Here is a 20,778-nt window from a genome sequence, read left to right on the forward strand (position 1 = left end):
CCAACTCTTTCAAAGGAACCCCCAGTGGTCATTACACTTATTGACCCAGGCCCAGCTGCCAGAGTTAGATGTGCTGATTATCGCCTATATAAGTCTGTATTGTATATGTTTTTAAGATATTTTTATACATCTGTTATTAATAAAAATTATACATTTTTACTACATTGGTGCCTGTAAAGTGCATGAGTCCTCTACAATTAACCTAGTTACTAGGACATGGCACTTTCTACCATTATTTATACACTCACAGTACCATCCTGTGGTGGTGTATTTGCTAGTCTATTTATGTTCCACATATGACTGGTAGCAGCACACAGTCATCACACTGGGGTGCGAATAACAGTTGCAATCCCTACTAAAACTGAAAACAGTCAGCATGGTTCCCAGTCATGTGATCACACATGAACATGATGACATGATAATTACATGACATTTGATAGTAAACATAAACAAACCCCTCCTAGCTCTAGCTGTCATGCTGTTGCTTTCTGTATGCCCTAACTGTGCATCCAGAAAAGTAATATAGCTTTTTAAAAGAGGCAAGATAGTGTAAAAAAATGCATGCAATAATTCATGCAAGATAAGCAATGCATTTTAACCAGTGGGCCAAAATAAACCTTATATGTCCTTAAAAAAACGAAGTTTAAATATTTGCTAGGCAAATTAAGCACAGATTTCATGTCTAATATTGACTCTGACATGACTATTTTAGCTATTTTTTCACTGGTGTTTTTTTTTTCATTAAAAAGTGGATTTTATACTTTGGCAAACCAGAAAACCAATTATCAGATCATCGCCCGCAGTTATTACCTTTTCTACCACCTCCCCACCCTTTAGATTGTAAGCCCCATGAGCAGGGCCCTCCTATTCCTTCTATATTGAACTGTATTGTAATTGTTACGTCCCTCCCGCTACATTGTACACTGTTTGCGCTATATAAATCCTGTATAATAATACAAAAAAAATAATAATAAAAAAAGTTTTAATTTACTCCTATGCTGAACTACTGTAACAAATGACTATTACTCTTTGGGCTTGATTTACTAAATGCGAATACATTGTTTGCGACAAGTGAATTTTCCCTTAGCTTAGTAAATGTGATGAAAATTCGCTTTGCAAATAATATACAATCACATGCAAGGAAAGTAAAAAACAAACAAACAAACAGTATTTTAGCTTCCACATATTATGATGATTGTAGATAGCAGTGCTTCACCTCATTAACTAAGCTAAGCGAAAATTCCCTTGCAAAGTAAATAGCCTTTTTCATTAAATCTGAAGTTTTGACCAATATTATTATGCAAGTATCATACCTGTAAATCATTGTATTAAGCATTGCTACTACACTGATCATCCCTGGCTTCTGGGTCCCTTGCCAAGCATCTGTCATGCTGCTTAGTAAACACAGAAAGTCACTCACTCAGCACAAGTTCCATTCAGTGAACACTTTGCATTGTCTTCATGAATGCAAAGCACTCTAGACAAGGTAGATCCCCAACACTCCACCTCATCAGAAGAACACTTTGCATTCATTGAATGCTAGTGCAGAGCATTCACTAAGAAGCAGGACAGTTCCATGGCATGGGATACAAAGGCTAGCAATGATCTCTAAACGAGGAACATCTACAGTGCTTTTCAGCTTCCACAGGGATCTTCCAGGTATAACACAATTATACTTACTTTGGTCCAAGCAGGACCAATGTAACTATTCAAAAAATAGGCATACCTAACCTCCAACTTTAAAATGGTTGTAAACCCTAGCAAAAAACCTGCATAGCATACTCATTATGAATTACTTACCTTAATTTGAAGCCCCTGCAGCGGTCCTCGTACCCCCCTCCAGCCAGCGACATCTCTCCCGGAGTTACTTCCGGGTATCGCGAGCTCCGGCGCTATAATTGGCCGGAGCCGTGCGGGAGCCGCCGGTAACTGCACACTCACTTAAGCAACGGCACATACGTGCTTTAGTGCGCATGTGCCAATGATAGGGAACAGGGGATATCTCCTAAACCGTTCAGGTTTAGGAGATATCCAGGGTAGCTACAGGTATGCCTTATTATAGGCTTATCTGTAGCAAAAAGTGTGTTGTAAGGGTTTACAACAACTTTAAGTAAATCAATCCTTTTGAGTTTAGTGGTTCTTTCTCAAATTAAGTCTTTACTGCTTCCAACATAAGTAACATTTATAGAGATACATATAGTACCATCCGCATATTTCAATGATCAACATTTTTCTATAAAAGGTTTAAGTGGATCTAAACCTAAAGTGTGAAGACCTGCCATCTTATTGGGAACATCTACAATATAACTGTTATAAGCCATTTGCCCTATGTTTGCATTTTTAGGGCACAATTTCCACACTAAAGTTTATTTTTAATAGTAATGTAAAAGAGGGGATATTTTTAAATCTTCGATCCATTTTTTTAAAACAAAATGTAAAAAAAAAACAATTGTTACTAATGAATCCTCAAATACTGTATTGCATGAAATTTCAAGATAGAAAATAAAATATTTTGAAAGGTCATTCTTCACCTAATGTGTTTTATTGAAGAACTAATGCTTCCATCTTATTTTAAGTAATCTGATTGTATATTTTTTTGCAAATAATTATGACTGTTTGAAAAAAAAAGGAGTGGATAGGTTTACCCTTAATTGTACCTTCTGGTTCTTTTTCATGTTTTTCCACTGGTGTTTCTAGAAAAATTATAATACATATTGCAGTAATTGTAGTACACAGTGTGCAAAGGCATATATAGATTATGCTAGCTACTATAAGTTACCGTATTATTTTTGCTTATGCGGGCATTAACTACATAACCACTTGAGTCTCCAGGCCATTTTCTCCCTAAATTCTCTGGAGTCTATAAGTACTTTGTATGTTTCGGTGATGTCTCAGTTCTATATTATTTTTATACTTTTTCCTTCCTCATGGGGGTGTCTGGATCTGGTCAATGGAGACCACCTGACCTAGATTCCCCCAAAGAGCTCTGCAGCAACAGATCACTTTGATTAGTGATCTGTTACTAGTTGCAATCAGCCAGGAATAGATGACTATAACAGTAATCTACAAAATCTCTGCTTAAGTCTCCATACTGGCAGGAAGTGACATTACTCAAAAGATGTCAATACACCCCCGTTATGAGACAATGTGGAAATGTTGTGTATTATGTAACCTTTCTTTGGTTCTAATGGTTAATTTTTTAGATATCGATATGCATTATAACTTTTTATTTTCTAACTTTAATTTTCAGCAATTCATCTACAGACTCATTTACTAAAGGAGTAAAGCTAATCACACATAAAGTCTAGCTTTGATTACAGGAAATGTAGTGTGAGGAGTTCTTTTAATTTCCATCCATTGAGGTGGGCCCTACAGGTTTTGGTAAATGCAGGGCTTTTTTTCTGGGGGAACTTGGGGGAACTCAGTTCCACCACCTCTGGCTCAGACCCTTTGGTGCCTGCTCACCACAATCACTTGTAAACACAGAAGTCCAGTTTTTGTGTTTACAAGTGACAGCTCTACACTCTGTATGTAACCCCCTGAACTCTGCACTCTGTATGTAATGCAATTCTGGTATTTAATGCCCCTTTAAGACCCTTCTACTGTTTGTGAAAACTGAACAGGGTCGTGGTTGAGTTCCTGCACCTATTTTCTGAGAAAAATAGCTCTGGGTAAATGTAAAGTGTAAAAAAAAAAACATGGAACAATCACAACATCACAACATCACTCTATTCACTAGGGTGAGTAAACATTAACTTTGCTTAGCTGACATTTGTTACTCTTCTAGTAAAACTTAGCAGACAACACTTGGCTACTAAATCAGGTGAAAACATTGATAAATACTATTTTGAGTAAAACAAAACATTTTGGTAGAATTGTTAGCTATTGAGTGACTATGAGCTCTCCATAAGGACTATAATATATACAGTGGAACATCGATTTACGAGCATAATCCGTTCCAGGAGAATGCTCGTAATCCAAAGTACTTGCATATCAAAGCGAGTTTCCCCATAGAAGTCAATGGAAACGAAAATAATTTGTTCCGCATTGACTTCAATGGCATGCAATACTGCATGTGGCCAGCGATGGGGGGCACCGGAGAGCTTCGGAAACACCCGGAAAGGCCAGAGGACAGCTCGACTGACCTCGGAAAACCTCAGAAAGTCTCGGGAACTGAGTATTTCCAAGGTTTTCTGAGCATTTCCAAACGGCTCCGCTCAGCTCTGCTCAGGCGCCCCCCCTCAGGTCAAACGTGGTACTGCACAGAGCTTTGGCTTGAATCCTGCTCATTTTGCGAGACAACACTCGCAGACTGAGTCAGGATTTTTAAAAATACAGTGCTCGTGTTGCAAAATGCTCGTTAACCGCGTTACTCACAATCCGATGTTCCACTGTATATAAAAAAGAAACCCAATAAAATGCCTAATATGTTTCAACTTCACTCAAGGTTTTTGATATTCATATATGTTATGGTAAAAATGGACACTACCACTAACTATGGAAAAATACAATACAAAATTATATATATAAAAATGTAATTCTATTTTATTTACAGCTACAGGAACACATTTGAAGTTGATATTCACGTGCATACCTTTGGTTTCTTTGACCAGTTCTTTTTCAAGCTTTTTCACTGTTGCGTCTATGAAAGAGAAGAAATAGAAATGATTGAAATGCAGGAATGTTTCAGAACTGGTGTTCGGCATTGACTTTTTTTTTTTTAACATTAATTGCTTTAATGAATTCTAGAAGGATTAAAGCAGAGGGTGGTACTGTTCGATACAAGAACAGTCTTGAAGTGATAATGGCATCTACATCAATACATTGTGTGGTTGATTTACTAAAGGCAAAGGATTTTTTTTAGCTTAGTGAATACAGTGAAAATGCATCTTGTAAAGAATCACCAATCAAGTTCTAGGAAAATAAAAAAATATATATTTTTGATTGGTTTGTGGAAGTCATCAAAGCTTTACCTCCAAGAAACTAAATTAAAGTACCCTTGCAAAGTGAACATATTATTTTCTTTTAGTAAATCAACCCTGTAATTGCACTATGTTCACAGAACAGGGCCATGACACCCTGTACTCACAGTCTTTATTCATCTAATGCCATGTACACACGATCGGTTCATCCGATGAAAGCGGTCTGATGGATTTTTTCATCAGATATCCGATGATGCTGACTTTCATCAGTCTTGCCTACACACCATCAGTTAAAAAACTGATCGTGTCAGAACGCGGTGACGTAAAACACAAGACGTGCTGAGAAAAATGAAGTTCAATGCTTCCAAGCACGCGTCGACTTGATTCTGAGCATGCATGGATATTTAACCGATGGACGTGCCCACAGACGATTGTTTTTTTAACCATCAGATAATTTTAAAACAAGTTCCTAGTTTTTTCACCGATGGATAAAAAACTGATGGGGCCCACACACGATTGGTTCGTCTGATGAAAACGGTCCATTAGACTGTTTTCATCAGACGAACCGATCGTGTGTACGCGGCATTAGTCTTTCAGGTTCAGTGACAGTGAGCGACGTCCAATCTTTTGGTGAAGAAGAGGCACATGTGTGTATATGCAAGTGACTTTAACAGGTCATGTGGCAGGACTATCTTCTGGTTTCTTTTTCCTATCCATTTGTATTGCACTCCTCTAGATTCAGACTCCCAAACCAGTTTATCGCAGTGCACATTTTCAGAGCATATCACTGTGTTTTATAAATGTGCAATTTTTTCCAAGTATAACTAAAGGCAACATTTCTTCTTTTGAAAATAATTAATAGGAATTAGAACAAATGTCGTTTTTTTCTTTTTTTGTTGTTGTGTGTGTTCCTGTTAGGTAGATTAATATTCTCTATTGTCCTATTTACCATTATCATTAAAAGAAAAAAGAAAAGAAAATCCCAACAGAGAACAGAGGAACAGGGCTGTCTTTTCCATTGGGCACGCTGCAAAGTTGCCCGGGGGCGCTACTTGCCTGGGGGGCCCCATCGGCTGCCCAGCGACTCCAGTAAAAAATGGTGGAGAGCGGCGGGTCAGAACTGTAGAACTGTATTGTGTCTACAGTCTCTGAGGAAGAGTCTGGAGAGGAGTCAATAGTGGGTGCGCCGCCAGGATGGGGGTCACGGGAGAAGTCAGACATGAGGAGACTGTAGGATAAAACCAGAGCAGCCAAGCTGGAGCCATCTGACTGAGCCTTGCATGGTGCACCTGAGAGGAGGTCAGTGATAGCGCCACCAGGCCAGTCTAAGGGGCGGGTGGTTGCTGATGTAAGGGGGGAGTGAATACAAAAATATTAGTGACCCCCCCCCCCCTTACCTTAGTGTATTTACTCTACGGAAGGTGGTCTCTGGTCACCAGAGTGCCCCACACATTAGAGTTCCTGGTGTTCCCCTTTACATCAGAGTCTGCAGGATTCCCCCTTACAGTGCAAGGGGGAACTCAGTCTGAGGACCCTGATGTAAGTGGGAACTCTGATGCAAAGAGAAAGCAGTGGACTCTGATATAAGGTGGTCTCTGGTCACCAGAGCCCCCCTCCACATCAGAGTTCCCCCTTACATCATGATCTGCAGAGTTCCCCTTTACATAAGAGTTCCCTTTCACTGTAATGGGGGAATCCTGCAGACTCTGATGTAAGAGGGAACTCTGAGCAGGCTGGGTTATAGTAACCTAACCTTCATGTCAATGAAGAAATTTTTAAAGCCTGTAATTTTAGGTACTTTTTTGCAGTGTCGGTAAAAAAATTTGGTTCTGCCAGTAAATGTCATGATTTTTGTCAGTAAATTCTTGTGCATGATTGTGTAGACAGGGCTCCAGTGCACTGTATTGCCTGGGGGCCTATAATGCTCTTAAGATGGCACTGCAGAGGAAATGTTCAAATGAGGACACTATTTCTGGTGTCCTTTCTGACAACCAGGCCCTACTTTAATAGTTGCAGTATTTCTATACTGCTCCTTTTTAAATGTACCTTTTAAATGTACCTTTTAGTTCATAAGTTGAATCTTTGCATACCTTAGTCATCTAGTCATTTAAAGTGCAAAGACATGTTTTTTTTTAATCTCCAGCACATAAGTGGGTATTTCAAGTAAACCAAACTCTATATGGAACCTTCTCTGCCCCCTTTGTAAATAAACAAAAGTGTTGTTTGTATGGCCAGCTGTAGAAGATGACCGGATGTTTTTTCAAAAACGTGCATGCTAAAATTACCATCTTTATACCTACATAGGAGGGGAGGTTGTCTCCAGAGGATTGCTATAAGGAAAACAGTAGCAAGCGTTTACTAAAAATCCAATAGAGTTAATCAATATAGTTAATCACAGTTTCTCCTGTTGGTCAAGGATTACTGTAGTAGACTGTAAGGTAAAATATAGTATCCTTGTGCATACCTTTGGTTTCATTGACCATTTTTTTCTCAAGCTTTTTCAATGTTGTTTCTATGAAAGACAATAAAAATAAAAATGAAATAAAATGTTTTAATTTATATTTAATCTTTAAAATAGAACAATAGTAAGCACCTGATGATTTTTCTTTTTCAATACATAATTATTCAGTGTACTCTAGAAGAGTGTGTTCATTTACAAATGTTTATATGACAGCCTACGAGGTTGAGTTATTGTGCTAGCGATAGTCTGAGATGGTGAAACACAGAGATGGTGAAACACCCCCTCTTGCGGCCAAATAAACGGTTCAAAGCACTACTTCCTTGGTGCTTTGCAGGCACTGCCCATTGATTTCAATGTGCATGGGTGCTTTAGGAGTGGTGTATACACCGCTCCTAAAGCGCCTCAAAGAAGCTACTTGCAGGAATTTTTTTGACGTCCTGCCAGTGCACCACTCCAGCGTGAGAGCATTCGGGCTTTGACACTGGGATTGCAGATGAGGTTTTTTTCAGGCGATATTTTTAATGCTAAAGCACCTGAAAAAGTGTGAAAGGGGTCTAATGGACCATCTCCCATACTATGTCTGTGGTCTCTGATTGTCCTGTACTACGTCTGTAGTCTCTGACCATCTCCTGTATAATGTCTGCAGTCTCTGACAGTCTCCTGTATTATGTCTGAAGTCTCTGACCGTCTCCTATACCATGTCTTTCGGTCTATGACTGTCTCCTGTACCATGTATGCAGTCTTTGACCGTCTCCTGTACTATGTCTGCAGTCTCTGAACATCTCTTGTATCACGTCTGTGGTCTCTGACCATCTCCTGTACTATGTCTGCAGTCTCTGGCCATCTCCTGTACTATGTCTGCAGTCTCTGATAATATCCTGTACTATGTCTGCAGGCTCTGACCATCTCCTCTACTATGTCTGCAGTCTCTGATCATCTCCTGTACTATGTCTGCAGTCTCTGGCCATATCCTGTACTACGTCTGCAGTCTCTGACCATCTCCTGTAATATGTCTGCCAACTCTGATCATCTCCTGTACTGTGTCTGCAGTCTCTGACCATCTCCTGTATTATGTCTATAGTATGTCTGGGGGCTCTTTCTAACAGACTCTCTAACAGTCCTCTCTGTGTTCATTAGATAGACCCCCTCCAGGTTCCAATAAAGTACTCTGCTTCTCTTCCTGTATTTTGTTTATTGTTAAGAGATCATGTAAGGATCCCAGGGTAATGAAGACCCCGTGGGGGAGCATCTCTTTGGTTGAGTCAGTGCCATAGAAACATTTGTAAAGGAGAGGGGTTAGTAAAATGATCACGCCCATGTGGGTGCTCCAGAAATATTTCTGCACCCAGGCGTCTGTGACCCTAGGATTGGCCCTGATGCTGGGGCTACGGCAGGAGTAGCTGTGGACAAGGAGGCAGAATAAGCCACTCTGGCAGCTGCGCTGGACTGAGAACTAGTGTCACCTTGGGTCATAGAGAATGAGGATGGTTTAGTAAGCTAGTCCACCACTACCTCTGCATACTGTGCCTCGATAGCATGGGCAACACTACTAAACAGAGACAAACATGCCCTGCCTGAGGACGGAGCACGTCCACCCTTGCCTGTGTGATCAATATTCCTATCGCACATGTTCCTGGTAGATATGGCTCATAAAATGGTGGGTGCTGCAGCGATTACCAGTTGGGTCCTGGAAACATCAAACAAGCGTACATATTCACCAGCACACCATGAATCGTCAATTTTCGTCCAAAAGTTTTAATAATAGTGATCACATCACAAAAGAGAATGCAATGTTTCGGAGCAGCGCAGGGCTCCTTCAACAGGCATGTGATGCCCTTTCATCAGGCATGTGATGATAAAATAAATCATCACATGCCTGACGAAGGGGCCCTGCGTGGCTCTGAAACGTTGCGTTCTCTTTTGTGATCTGATCACTTTCATTAAAACTTTTGGATGAAAATTGAAGATCCATGGTGTGCTGGTGAATATGTACACCTTTGCCTGTGGACACAGACACTGCTGACCACCTCAAAGTGGCATGGGAACGTCTGCCTCTCCTTGTTGACCTCCCAGACATGATGGGAAAAAGAAAAAAAAAAAAAAACAGAAAAAAAAGGAAAGAAAAAAAGAGGGCGTACAGCACTGTATACAGCACTAATATTTATGTAATGCTGTGTTAAACACTGCACTACACTAACACACTATACTATACTGACATACTATACTCACACACTATACTAACACTACACTAATACTCTACACTCAGAGTGACAATAAACGGACACACTAACTCGCTAGTAGCAAACTAAACCCTGCTCAATCTATCTCCTCTCCAACACACTGCAAAAGCTTTCCATGGGAATGAACCTTTTATAGTGTGGGGTGGGACTATGAGCACTGAGCCGTGATTGGAAAAAATTATCATCATGTTGTCCAAGGGCTCTGACAGTGCTAATTGGTGTAGCCTTGCACCGGACCACTGGCTTCAACCAATAGGACCCCAGAATGAACTGTGAACCAAATAGGTGAATGGGTGATGTTCGGGCTGAACTTTTGCTTGGCTCAAACTGTTCACCCAACACTAATTGCCATATGAATTTGTCAAAAGTTAATATATCATGTTTTTAAAGGTCTGTGTATAAAACCTTGCAAAAGGAAAGAATGGAATTTGTCCAAATAACCAGTTAGGAATAAGAAAAAAAGGGTAAAATAAATAATATTACTACATTTTAACAAGTTTTAGATTGCATATATGCACAAAACTAAGAGAAATAATTACTGCTAATTACCTTTGGTTTGATTAAGTACAACTTGTTCTTGTTTCACTGGAGCTGCTAGGAAAAGCAATACAAATGTTTTAATGCTAACTTCTAATGTTATGTGTAGGAATAACAGTTTCAGTTATTTTAAATAATGTTCTGCTACATTTATGAGACAGACACTTTAGCTAGGGTATTTGCAGGCTTACTTTTTATTTGCTCCTTTATTTCTTTTTCAAGCTTTTCCTTTGTTAGTTTTTCAAGTTTTTCTACTGGTGTTTCTAAAAAATAAAATATCATTATTATACCTAGAACAATTTGGGGCAAAAAGTGAAATCAGTCAGTTGGTAATGCTATCCACCAAGCACTGCACGTTTACTTAAATATTTATCTTAATCTAAATTACATTAATAATAAGTAGCATTGAAGTACTGTTTTTTTTTCTTTGCTGTAATTGTATAGAAATTACAATATTAACAATACTGTGTCAATTTAATTTGTTTTATAGTGTAATTGTCTGACAGTTTGGCATCATTAACATGGGCACTTGGATGTGTATAGCATGAATGAGGCATGTGTTTATGCGCTTGATGCTGTTCAGTGTGCACCTGCTCCTGTACACCTATCAAATTAGAATGTGTGGCTGTTTGCCTGTGCACAGCTCTAGTCATTATAAAAAATGCTTCATTCATGCTATACATGTCCAAGTGCCCATGTGAATGAGTCCTTACAGTGCTAAATACAATCACACTGCAACTTTCAGGATCATGTGGCATCTGCAGCATTTTATACAGACTGAAGGATTTGTATGTAAGTGAAGCCTTAGGCCTTCATGTGATCACTAATGCCCTGTACACACGATGGGAGTTTCCATCGGAATAAACTCAGATGGGTTTTTCCGACGGAATTCCGTTCAAGCTGTCTTGCATTCACACAGACAAACCAAATTCTGACCGTCAAAACGCGGTGACGCACAACACTACAATGAGCCTAGAAAAATGAAGTTCAGTGCTTCTGAGCATGCGTCAAATTGTTTCTGAGCATGCATGTTCTTTTCTCCATCGGAGTTCCATACAGACGAATTGAAATTCCGAAAAAAAGAGAACATGTTCTCTTTCTAACTCTGTTGGAATTTCGGACGGAAAAAGTCCGATGAGGCATACACATGGTCGGAATATCCAATGAAAAAATTCCGTATGACTTTTCTGACTAGGCATTATTGTGTGCATGGGGTCTAAGGCTCTCAGTGGAGCACTGAGTGGCTGTGCCAGCTGCTAGTCAGGCATCTGGGTGAATTCTGACATTGTTGTCAGGATCTTTTTAGAGCCTGAAGTGGCTCTGTGATGTCAGCTGACGGTAGGCTTTAACCTGCTGTCAGCTGGTTCTGGGTCACAGGAGAGCATACGTAGGTAAGAGCCCCCGAAAAGATGTCCAGTCAAAAAAAATGTGGCCATACTTTTCTTTAATTCATGTTACAATTAGAGAATACCCAAAACAGATAGATGCCACAAAGCTGAACCAAAAAGCTTAATAGGAAGACTATGAAATAAGGGTGTAATTTGTTTGCTTCTGTGTCTTTCAATAGCTACATTCAGGTGTTGATTTACTAAAACCGGATAATGCTAAATCTGGTGAAGCTGTACATGGTAGCCAATCAGCTTTTAACTTCAGCTTGTTCAATTAAGCTTTGACAAAACATTTTTTTTCGCACTTTCCAGTTTTGGTAAATCAACCCCACAGTATATAAGGAGGTGAACAGAAATAAAAATTGTATCCCAATTAAAGAGTCACCAATATGTATTTTAACTACATATTGGTCACCAGCACCAATAAAAATAATCCATATGTTACTATGTAACCAATATTAAAAAAAAAAAAATTAGGCTGTAACATAGTCAATTCCTTGGAGGGTTTACATTCTACGCATAGGCAGGGAGATATTTATATGTCAGTATACGTGACACTTCAAGAACATTTACTTATGTGCCAAAACAAGATACATCACAATCACTTACTTTTTGTTAGTTCTTTTTCAGGTGTTATCAATTTTGCAGGTGTTATCACTTTTTCCGGTGTTATCACTTTTGCAGGTGTTATCACTTTTTCAGGTGTTATCACTTTTGCAGGTGTTATCACTGTTTATTTTAATAAAATACATTGACAGTCAGTTCAAATGTTGTAAAAAAGGTTGCACTACTATTTTGTTGGGCCAATGTTCTTAAATTAAATCTGCCCCATGCCAAGCAAGCTTGTAGTTGTAAAGCAGACTGTCACTGAAAAAAAAATTGCTTTTGAAATTTGTGCTGTTATTTATAAATATCCAACTGGGCACCTTTTTATTCAAAGAGTAACTCCGCTTTTGTTGATAAAAAAACATCCCCCTGCAATTGATCTATCTACATTGCAAGGATTTTAACAAACTTTTTTGCAGAGTCCTACCTTTTGTTCAATCTGAAGAAATCTCTGTGTGTTTGTCTGTGTCCATGTAGTAAGTTAATCCAGTGTTTCTCAACCCCAGTCCTCAGGGCGCACCAACAGGTCATGTTTTCAGGATTTCCCTCAGATGAAACTGCTGTGGTAATTACTAAGGCAGTGAAACTGATAAAATCACCTGTGCAAAATAATGGAACGCCTGAAAACAAGACCTGTTGGTGTGCCCTGAGGACTGGAGTTGAGAAACACTGAGTTAATCTAATGCCAGTGGTTTCTTAATTATCAACCAGCTGCTGCACCTGCAGGGCTCTAGTGAGGAAAATTGCAGATTCTGCATCCCTTTAGACGTGATTTACTATTGGGAGTATCTCACCAAAAATTAAATTTTTGTTGCAGGGGATACCTGATATCTGACTTGTATCCTAGTGTAGAAAGTCAGCGAGCCAATCACAAAAGCAGAAAATTATGTTTCTGGGGTGTGTTCAGTACACATTCTGGGCCAGATCCACAAACGAATTACGCCGACGTATCTATGGATACGCCACGTAATTTTTAAAATGCCCAAGTCGTATCTGTGTTTTGTATCCACAAAACAACATACGACTGAATCTGGGCTCGATCCGACAGGCGTACGTCTTAGTACGCCGTCGGATCGTAGGTGCATATTTACGCTGGCCGCTAGGTGGCATTTTTCCGTCGAATTCCGCACCGAGTATGCAAATTAGCTAGATACGGCAATCCACGTACGTCCGGCCGGCGCATTTTTTTACGTTGTTTCCGTAAGGCTTTTTTCGGCGTATAGTTACCCCTTCTATATGAGGCGTATCCTATGTTAAGTATGGCCGTCGTTCCCGCGTCATATTTTTAAAATGTTACGTTGTTTGTGTAAGTCGTTCGCGAATGCGTAGTATGCGTCGCCTCTTCTCACTGCAATGATGGAGGTGCGCCTTGCATCCCATTTATATAGGCATCACCGTCCCATCATGCTCAGGTAGGTACCCACGTGGTGGGTGCCTACCCACGTGCACCCACCACGTGGGTACCTACCGGAGCATGATGGGACGGTGATGCCTATATAAATGGGATGCAAGGCGCGCCTCCATCATTGCAGTGAGAAGAGGCGACGTGTCAACATCGGAAGAAGGGAGAAGAAGAACATGACGTCACAGAAGACCGCGCTGGCTGCCTGTTAGTAATTGAGCTAACACACGAAGATAGCAGGCAGCCAGCGCTGAAGAAGAAGGCACCGGACAGCTGCAGAAGAACCGGGATGCGCCGAGTCAACAGCGGAGAGCGGCGAAGATAGAAGAAGACCCCCGGAGAGCGGAGAAGACCCCCGGAGAGTGGAAGAAGAAGCCCCCCCTGGTATTAGAGCTAATAAAGAAGACAGGGGGGGGCCTCCGGAGCAGACTAATAAATTATTTTTAAAAACCCTTGTGTTGTGTGTTTAATAACTTTAACTTTTTGCCTCCAGGTGAATGGGTAGGGGTACGATGTACCCCATATCCATTCACTTAGGGTGGGGGGCCGGTATCTGGGGGCCCTCTTATTAAAGGGGACTCCCAGATTCCGATAAGCCCCCGCCCGCAGACCCCAACAACCAACGGCAAGGGTTGTCGGGAAGAGGTCCTGTCCTCATCAACATGGGGACAGGGTGCTCTGGGGTGGGGGGGCCCGCAGTGCGCCCCCCTGCCCCAGAGCACCCAACCCCCCCATGTTGAGGGCATGCGGCCTGGCACAGCTCAGGAGGGGAGGGGGCGCTCGCTCGTCCCCACTCCCATTCCTGACCGGCCGGGTAGCGTGCTTTGGATACGGGTCTGGTATGGATTGTAGGGGGACCCCCTACGTCGATTTTTCGGCGTAGGGGGGGTTTCCTTACAACCCATACCAGACCTAAGGGCCTGGTATGCTCCTGGGGGGGAACCCATGCCGGTTTTTTCTTTGAAAATTGGCATGGAGTTCTCCCTCTCAGGAATGCATGCCGAGCGACGCTGACAATTTTTCTTTTTTGTTTTTGTTTTCCCGGGGCTTTTTTTTTTTCCACCCGTCGCAACTTTAGTGTCCCGTCGCAATCCACAAAGCCCGGCGTAAATTACGTTCGCGCGCTGCACGTCGGGAAAATTACATCACACGCATGCGCAGTACGGCCGGTGCGGGAGCGCGCCTCATTTAAATTTTAAATGCCCCCCGGAGAGGAGGACCGCCTTGCGACGGAGGCACTTAAGTTACACCGCTCAAAATTTCTAGGTAAGTGCTTTGTGGATCGGGCACTTAGGTAGAGATTTTGCGGCGGTGTAACTTAAATGTCAAAAGTTAGGTTACGCAGGGTTTTTGTGGATCAGGCCCTCTGTGCCTAGGTACTTTTGTGATTTATAGAAACATAATTACCCTCCTTAGTTGGTGCAGTGTCCTCTCCATGTGGTTTTACCCCAGCTTCTATGAATGAAAAGAAAATATTGAATAAATTATTATACTTTATATATGTTTCAAGAAAAAATTGTGCCTTAAAAGTCCACCCAGGGGGATTCTATTTCTCTTTATACTTGCCTGTCCAGCAGGCTGCAAGTCCATTCTTCACTTTCTTGAGGAAATAACAGTGAAGTGAAGTAGTGAAGAAGCAGCCAGCAGGAGAAACCACAACATGTGACAGGGGACCTACTAGGTAGGTTTACTAAAGACAAATAGACTGTGCACTTTGGAAGTGCAGTTGCATTACATTTCTCCAGAGTTTAATGAATGTGGTAAAGCCTCACTTTGTAAAGAATACCTAATTAGGTGCAAGGAAAAACAACAGCATTTTTGCTTGCACATGATTGGATAAAGGAAACCAGCAAAGCTTTACCACATGTACTAAGCTCTGTGGAAAATTAGTCCAAATGCACTTGCAAAGTCTTTTGTCCACCCCACTATTTATCCAGAAGTACTGCAGATGTGCAATAGTCAAAAATAAACTCACAATGCACAGGTAAGTAAACATCGTCATTTAAAGGGAGTTGCTGGTTGAAATGTAAATTTAATTCTAGCAATGGGGTCACTGTAAATGTGTTACATACTAAGTAATGTGTAACACTTGCAGTATTTATAACTTCTCTAAGAGATTGCACACTCCACATGGCAATGCATTTATGCTCCTTTCTCAACAGAAGACCAACACAATATCTGTTCAGGCATGCTCCTAAAGAAAAATTATGGAATGTGTATGTATTCAACTGTGTGTACTGTACACATTTTGGGGTTGATTTACAAGAGAAGTTGCATAGTCTAAGGGATTTTCCCAGGGTTTAACCACTTGCCATCCGGCCACCGACTATTTACGGCCACAAGGTTGCTCTAAAATGCCGGGAGGCCATCAATATATGGTGTCTGGCCTCCCGCCGCGTCACTCAGTTCCCGATGTGCATGCCTAGCGCCCACAATGTCCACCAGGCACACGCAATCAGCAGTCACAGAGCCAGGGACGTGGATCTCTGTGTGTAAATACAGAGATCCACGTCCTGTTAGGGAGAAAAGACCAATGGTGTGTCCCTTGTACATAGGGACAACCATTGGTCACCTCACCCAGTCAGTCCCCTCCCCCCACATTAAGAATCACCTAGCAGGGACCATATTTAACCCTGTGATCGCCTCCTAGTGTTAACCCCTTCCCTGACAGTCACATTTATACAGTAATCAGTGCATATTTATAGCACTGTTCGCTGTATAAATGTGAATGGTCCCAAAAATGTGTCAAAAGTGTCCGATGTGTCCGTCGTAATATCGCAGTCCTAAAAAAAATTGCAGATCGCCACCATTACTAGTAAAAAAAAAAAAAAAAAAAAATGTCATAATTCTATCCCCTATAGGCGTTATAATGTTTGCGCAAACCAATCACTATTCGCTTATTGCAATTTTTTTTTTTTGCAAAAATATGTAGAAGAATACGTATCGGACTAAACTGAGAAAAAAATATATATATATTTTTTTAAATTGGATATTTATTATAGGAAAAAGTAAAAAATAATGTGTTTTTTTCAAAATTGTCGCTCTATTTTTTGTTCATAGCGCAAAAAATAAAAAAAACGCAGAGGTGATCAAATACCCCCAAAAGAAAGCTCTATTTGTGGAAAAAACGGACGTCAATTTTGTTTGGGAGCCACGTCGCACGACCACGCAATTGTCATTAAAGTGTGACAGTGACGAAAGCTTCAACTTTGCCTGGGCAGGAAGGGGGTATATGTGCCCAGTAAGCAAGTGGTTAATAAATGTGGTGAAATCTTACTTTGCAAAGAATTACCTATTATGTGAAAGAAAAATAAATAAAATGCCTTTTTTTTGCTCGCATATGGTTGGATAATGGATGTTATCAGAGCGTCCATTGTAAAACGTCCCTTTTAAAGGGAACAACCTTTTTGCCTTTAGTAAGGTAACCCCTTTGCCTCACACATATCAGCCTACAATGTTACAATGTTACAGCAGTCCCATTAATTGATAATTGGGTGATGGATTATTGTGGACATGCTTTATGCAGCAGCTGATGACATAATTTTCCCAAGATGCAATTCTAAACATAGCTATGGTCATAAGTATGGTCACTCGACTGGAGCTCAAGAACTGATTTTAATGAAAGTATATATATTTTAATACCTTTCTTTGTCTCTGCAGGTTCCTTTGCATGTATTTTTGCAGGTGTTTCTAAAAAAGAGAATACTGGGACTAGTGTCATATTATATTACATAAATGTAACCAAATATTTTTTTTAAATTATTAAGACATAAATAATTATCACCTGAACTCCACAACAACCCCCCCCCCCTCCCCACACAACCACCACACACATTTCAGAAGCCAGAAAACTTTTTTATAACTAGAAAGACTAAATAAGCTCCAAAACCCAATTAATAGATTTTGCACACTATGCCAACTACAAAATTCCTTTGCCAAGTAACAATTTGTAAATCCTGTGAACATCAATGACCAGTGATTATTTTAAAAACAGCTGCTAACATAAAAGCCAGGATCAGAGACTGAATGGAGGATCATAAATACAGTATGCCAATTAAAAAAAAAAGTGAAGAACTTGCTCAGAGTGATTATTCCATTTCTTTTTATCGTCCATTGAGACACAAGAGTTTCAAAATAATTGTTTTGTGTTGTCTTCTACAGGAGGTTGGGACATTGGCAAACAAAAATGTTGATGCCAGCCCCAGTATAACTTTTCCTCTAACTAGTTTTTTGCTAATGTACGAAGAAGTTAAACACCTTTTCTTTTGAACATCATTTGTCAATTAAGAATGTATGTGTCTTTATTTTATGGAGAATTTTATGGAGAATAGAGAAAATAGGATTTTTTTTTTTACTTAAGTATGAAAAGCTTATTTTATTTTTCATTTTCACAAAATTAAACATAATTGGTCACTATCAACACAATTTCCATTTGTGTTCTTTTTTTTTATAAATAAGGCTGCATCCAGGGTACCTATTTATTCTCTGTATTTTCTGTATTCTCCTTAACCACTTCAATACCAGGCACTTTCCCCACTTCCTGCCCAAGCCAATGTTCAGCTTTCAGCGATGTAATTTTTTAAATGACAATTGCAGGGTCTTGCTACACTGTACCCAAACCAAATTTTTATAATTTTGTTCCCATAAATTCAGCTTTATTTTGGTTGTATTTGAGCACCGTTGGGATTTTTTTTCTGCTAAACAAATAAAAAAAGACTGAGAATTTAGAAAAAAAAACATTTTGTTTCTGTTACAAAACTTTGTAAATAAGTACATTTTCTCCTTCACTGATGGGCACTAATGAGGCTGCACTGACAGGCACTGATAAGGTGGCACCCATGAGGTGGCACTGATGGGCACTAATATGCAACACTGATGGGCATTCATAGGTGGCACTGAAAGATGACACTGATGGACACTGATGGGTGGCACTGATGTACACTGATAGATGGCACTGATGGGCATCACTGATAAGGTGGCAGTGGCAGGCGTTAGTGATGGGCACTAATTGGCATCAATTGTGGACACTAATTGGCATCCCTGGTGGCCATGTGTAGCATACCTGGTGGTCACAAGTGGTGGGCATCCCTGGTGCTGATAATCAGCCCCCTGTCAGACCCCCCTGTCAGAGGAGCAGCCAATCGGCTCTCCTCTACCTTTCCTGTTTACACCATGATCATGAGAGAAAAAAGTGGCCCATAGCGTGATCCGTTTTGAAAAACATAACAATTATTTATTCGCAGCTATCAAACTTACATTTGGCTGGAAATAAAAAGCGCTTGTATACAAGTGGGGCGGCAGTGGAGTCCTCCCGACGCGTTTCGTGGTCATAGCACTTCATCTGGTGCTCTGGTAAGCCTGCATTGCTTCCGGTGGTGGGATCATCACGTATTGGAGAAGTCACTTATTTCATCCATTCACTTATTTACTTGATTGACTTTTTGGGATATTTGTGAACTTTTTCATTTGGCAGTAGTTGATCATATCAGCTTTGTGTTCTGTTATCAGTCAACAGGCACAACAGTTCACGTTGTATCACGTGCCACCGGCACACACCACTTGTCCCTTGCACATTGTATGTATAATTGTTATGTGTTTCACGTTTTCACATTTATTGGTATTTGATTTTCATTATTGATCGTCATTTTAAGCGCTACACATTTATTTTCTTTATTTTTGACATATATGGCAACTCTACCTCCTCTCTTCCCTACTATTTTTGTTCCTGTATACCCGTAGTGTGTAGCCTGTGAAGTTATTTCCCAGTCATGTGAATACTTGAACCATGTCTCTGTATTTGCATAAAGGTCCAAGTTGTCCCTAGACATAAGAGCTGTCAGCTGACAAAAGTTGTTACCTAAACTATTAGTATTAGTGCACATGAAATGACAAACACTGCTATCTACTGCTATATATTAAGCACAAGAACTTATAACTAAATTAACCACCCAATCAGCCCAGTACTTAGCAACACAAACACTCACATTAGACATGTGCAGAACTAAAACAAAATTGTTTTGGTTTGTTATTTACATAAATTTGTTTAGTTAAATATGTTTAATTTGTTTTCTAAATTCATTTTGTTTTATTCAAATTCAAATTAATTCAAATGTTCCCAATTCTGTGAAATTGAACTAATTTCAACTGAATTGGGAAACTTTGCATCAATTCTAATTTGAATTTGATTTGAATGCAAATTGATTTTATTTGAAAATCAAATTGGAAGATGGTTATTTTCATTCTATTCCATTATATTCTATTTTTCTTTTATTTTCATTATCTTTTTTTTTCTATTCTTTTTTCTTTACTTTTTTTATTATAGTCTTTTCTATTCTATTTGAATTCAAATTTATTCTATTCGAAATTTAAATTTTGGAAAATGGTTATATTGTGATATGTATTCTATTCTATTGTTTTTTTTTCTATTTTATTCTATTCTTTTCCATTTTATTTTATTGCATTTCTATTCTTTTGTATTCTATTATATTCTTTTAATCAAATTTTAATTTATTCCATTCGAAATGAAAATTTTGGAAGATGGTTGTATTCTTTCTATTCTATTGCTTTTTTCTATAATAATCTATTCTATTCTTTTATTTGATATTCTATTCTAAGCTATTCTTTTATATTCTATTTAATTCAATTTTATTATATTCACATTTTGGGAAATGGTTATATTCTTTCTATTCTACTCTATTCTACTATTTTTTAAATTGTTTTATTTCCTTTTCTTGTATTCAAATTTTAATTTGTTCTATTCAAAATTTGAATTTTAGAAGATGCCTTCTATTATAGTATATTCCTTTATTTCCTATTCTATTCTATTTTATTCTAATTTGTCTGAATTTTAATTTGGAATGAAACAAACTGCACATGTCTACCTCACATTTTTTTAACCTGCTGGGGACAGAAATGCTCCTCATCAATGAAATCTTTGTCCTCATTTGTCAGTTTAAATGCATGTCCAAAAAAATCCTAAATTACATACTAAGAAGCTCAGTGCCCTTGTGTGATATATACTATGATATGTACACTTGTGGTTTATAAACATATTCTATATTGTCTATATCTTTACGAAGAAATAAAAATTGCCACATATAAGAAAGATCATATGCCCACATCTCCTTAACCTCCCTGGCGGTATGATTACGTCTGGAATTTTGTACCAAAAGTGATACAATTATTTTGCATGGAAATTTGGCGTTTTATACTGTAGGCCTGC

At 39.4% G+C, this 20,778-nt stretch overlaps 1 protein-coding gene across 1 annotated transcript in view; it reads right to left on the minus strand.

The window, feature by feature from the left end:
• Nucleotides 1-20,778, minus strand: part of LOC120935718 (neurofilament heavy polypeptide-like) — a 59,184-nt gene that overhangs the window by 2,104 nt on the left and 36,302 nt on the right. Inside the window, exons 47-54 of the mRNA XM_040347776.1 lie at nt 17,199-17,246; nt 14,964-15,011; nt 12,158-12,277; nt 10,352-10,423; nt 10,173-10,217; nt 7,387-7,434; nt 4,595-4,642; nt 2,658-2,693 (exon numbers count right to left, since the gene is read on the minus strand). Of these exons, the coding sequence (XP_040203710.1) occupies nt 2,658-2,693; nt 4,595-4,642; nt 7,387-7,434; nt 10,173-10,217; nt 10,352-10,423; nt 12,158-12,277; nt 14,964-15,011; nt 17,199-17,246 (465 nt within the window). The remainder of the gene's footprint in view (nt 1-2,657; nt 2,694-4,594; nt 4,643-7,386; nt 7,435-10,172; nt 10,218-10,351; nt 10,424-12,157; nt 12,278-14,963; nt 15,012-17,198; nt 17,247-20,778) is intronic.

Source organism: Rana temporaria, chromosome 4, assembly GCF_905171775.1.
Source record: "Rana temporaria chromosome 4, aRanTem1.1, whole genome shotgun sequence".
Taxonomy (NCBI): Eukaryota; Metazoa; Chordata; class Amphibia; order Anura; family Ranidae; genus Rana; species Rana temporaria.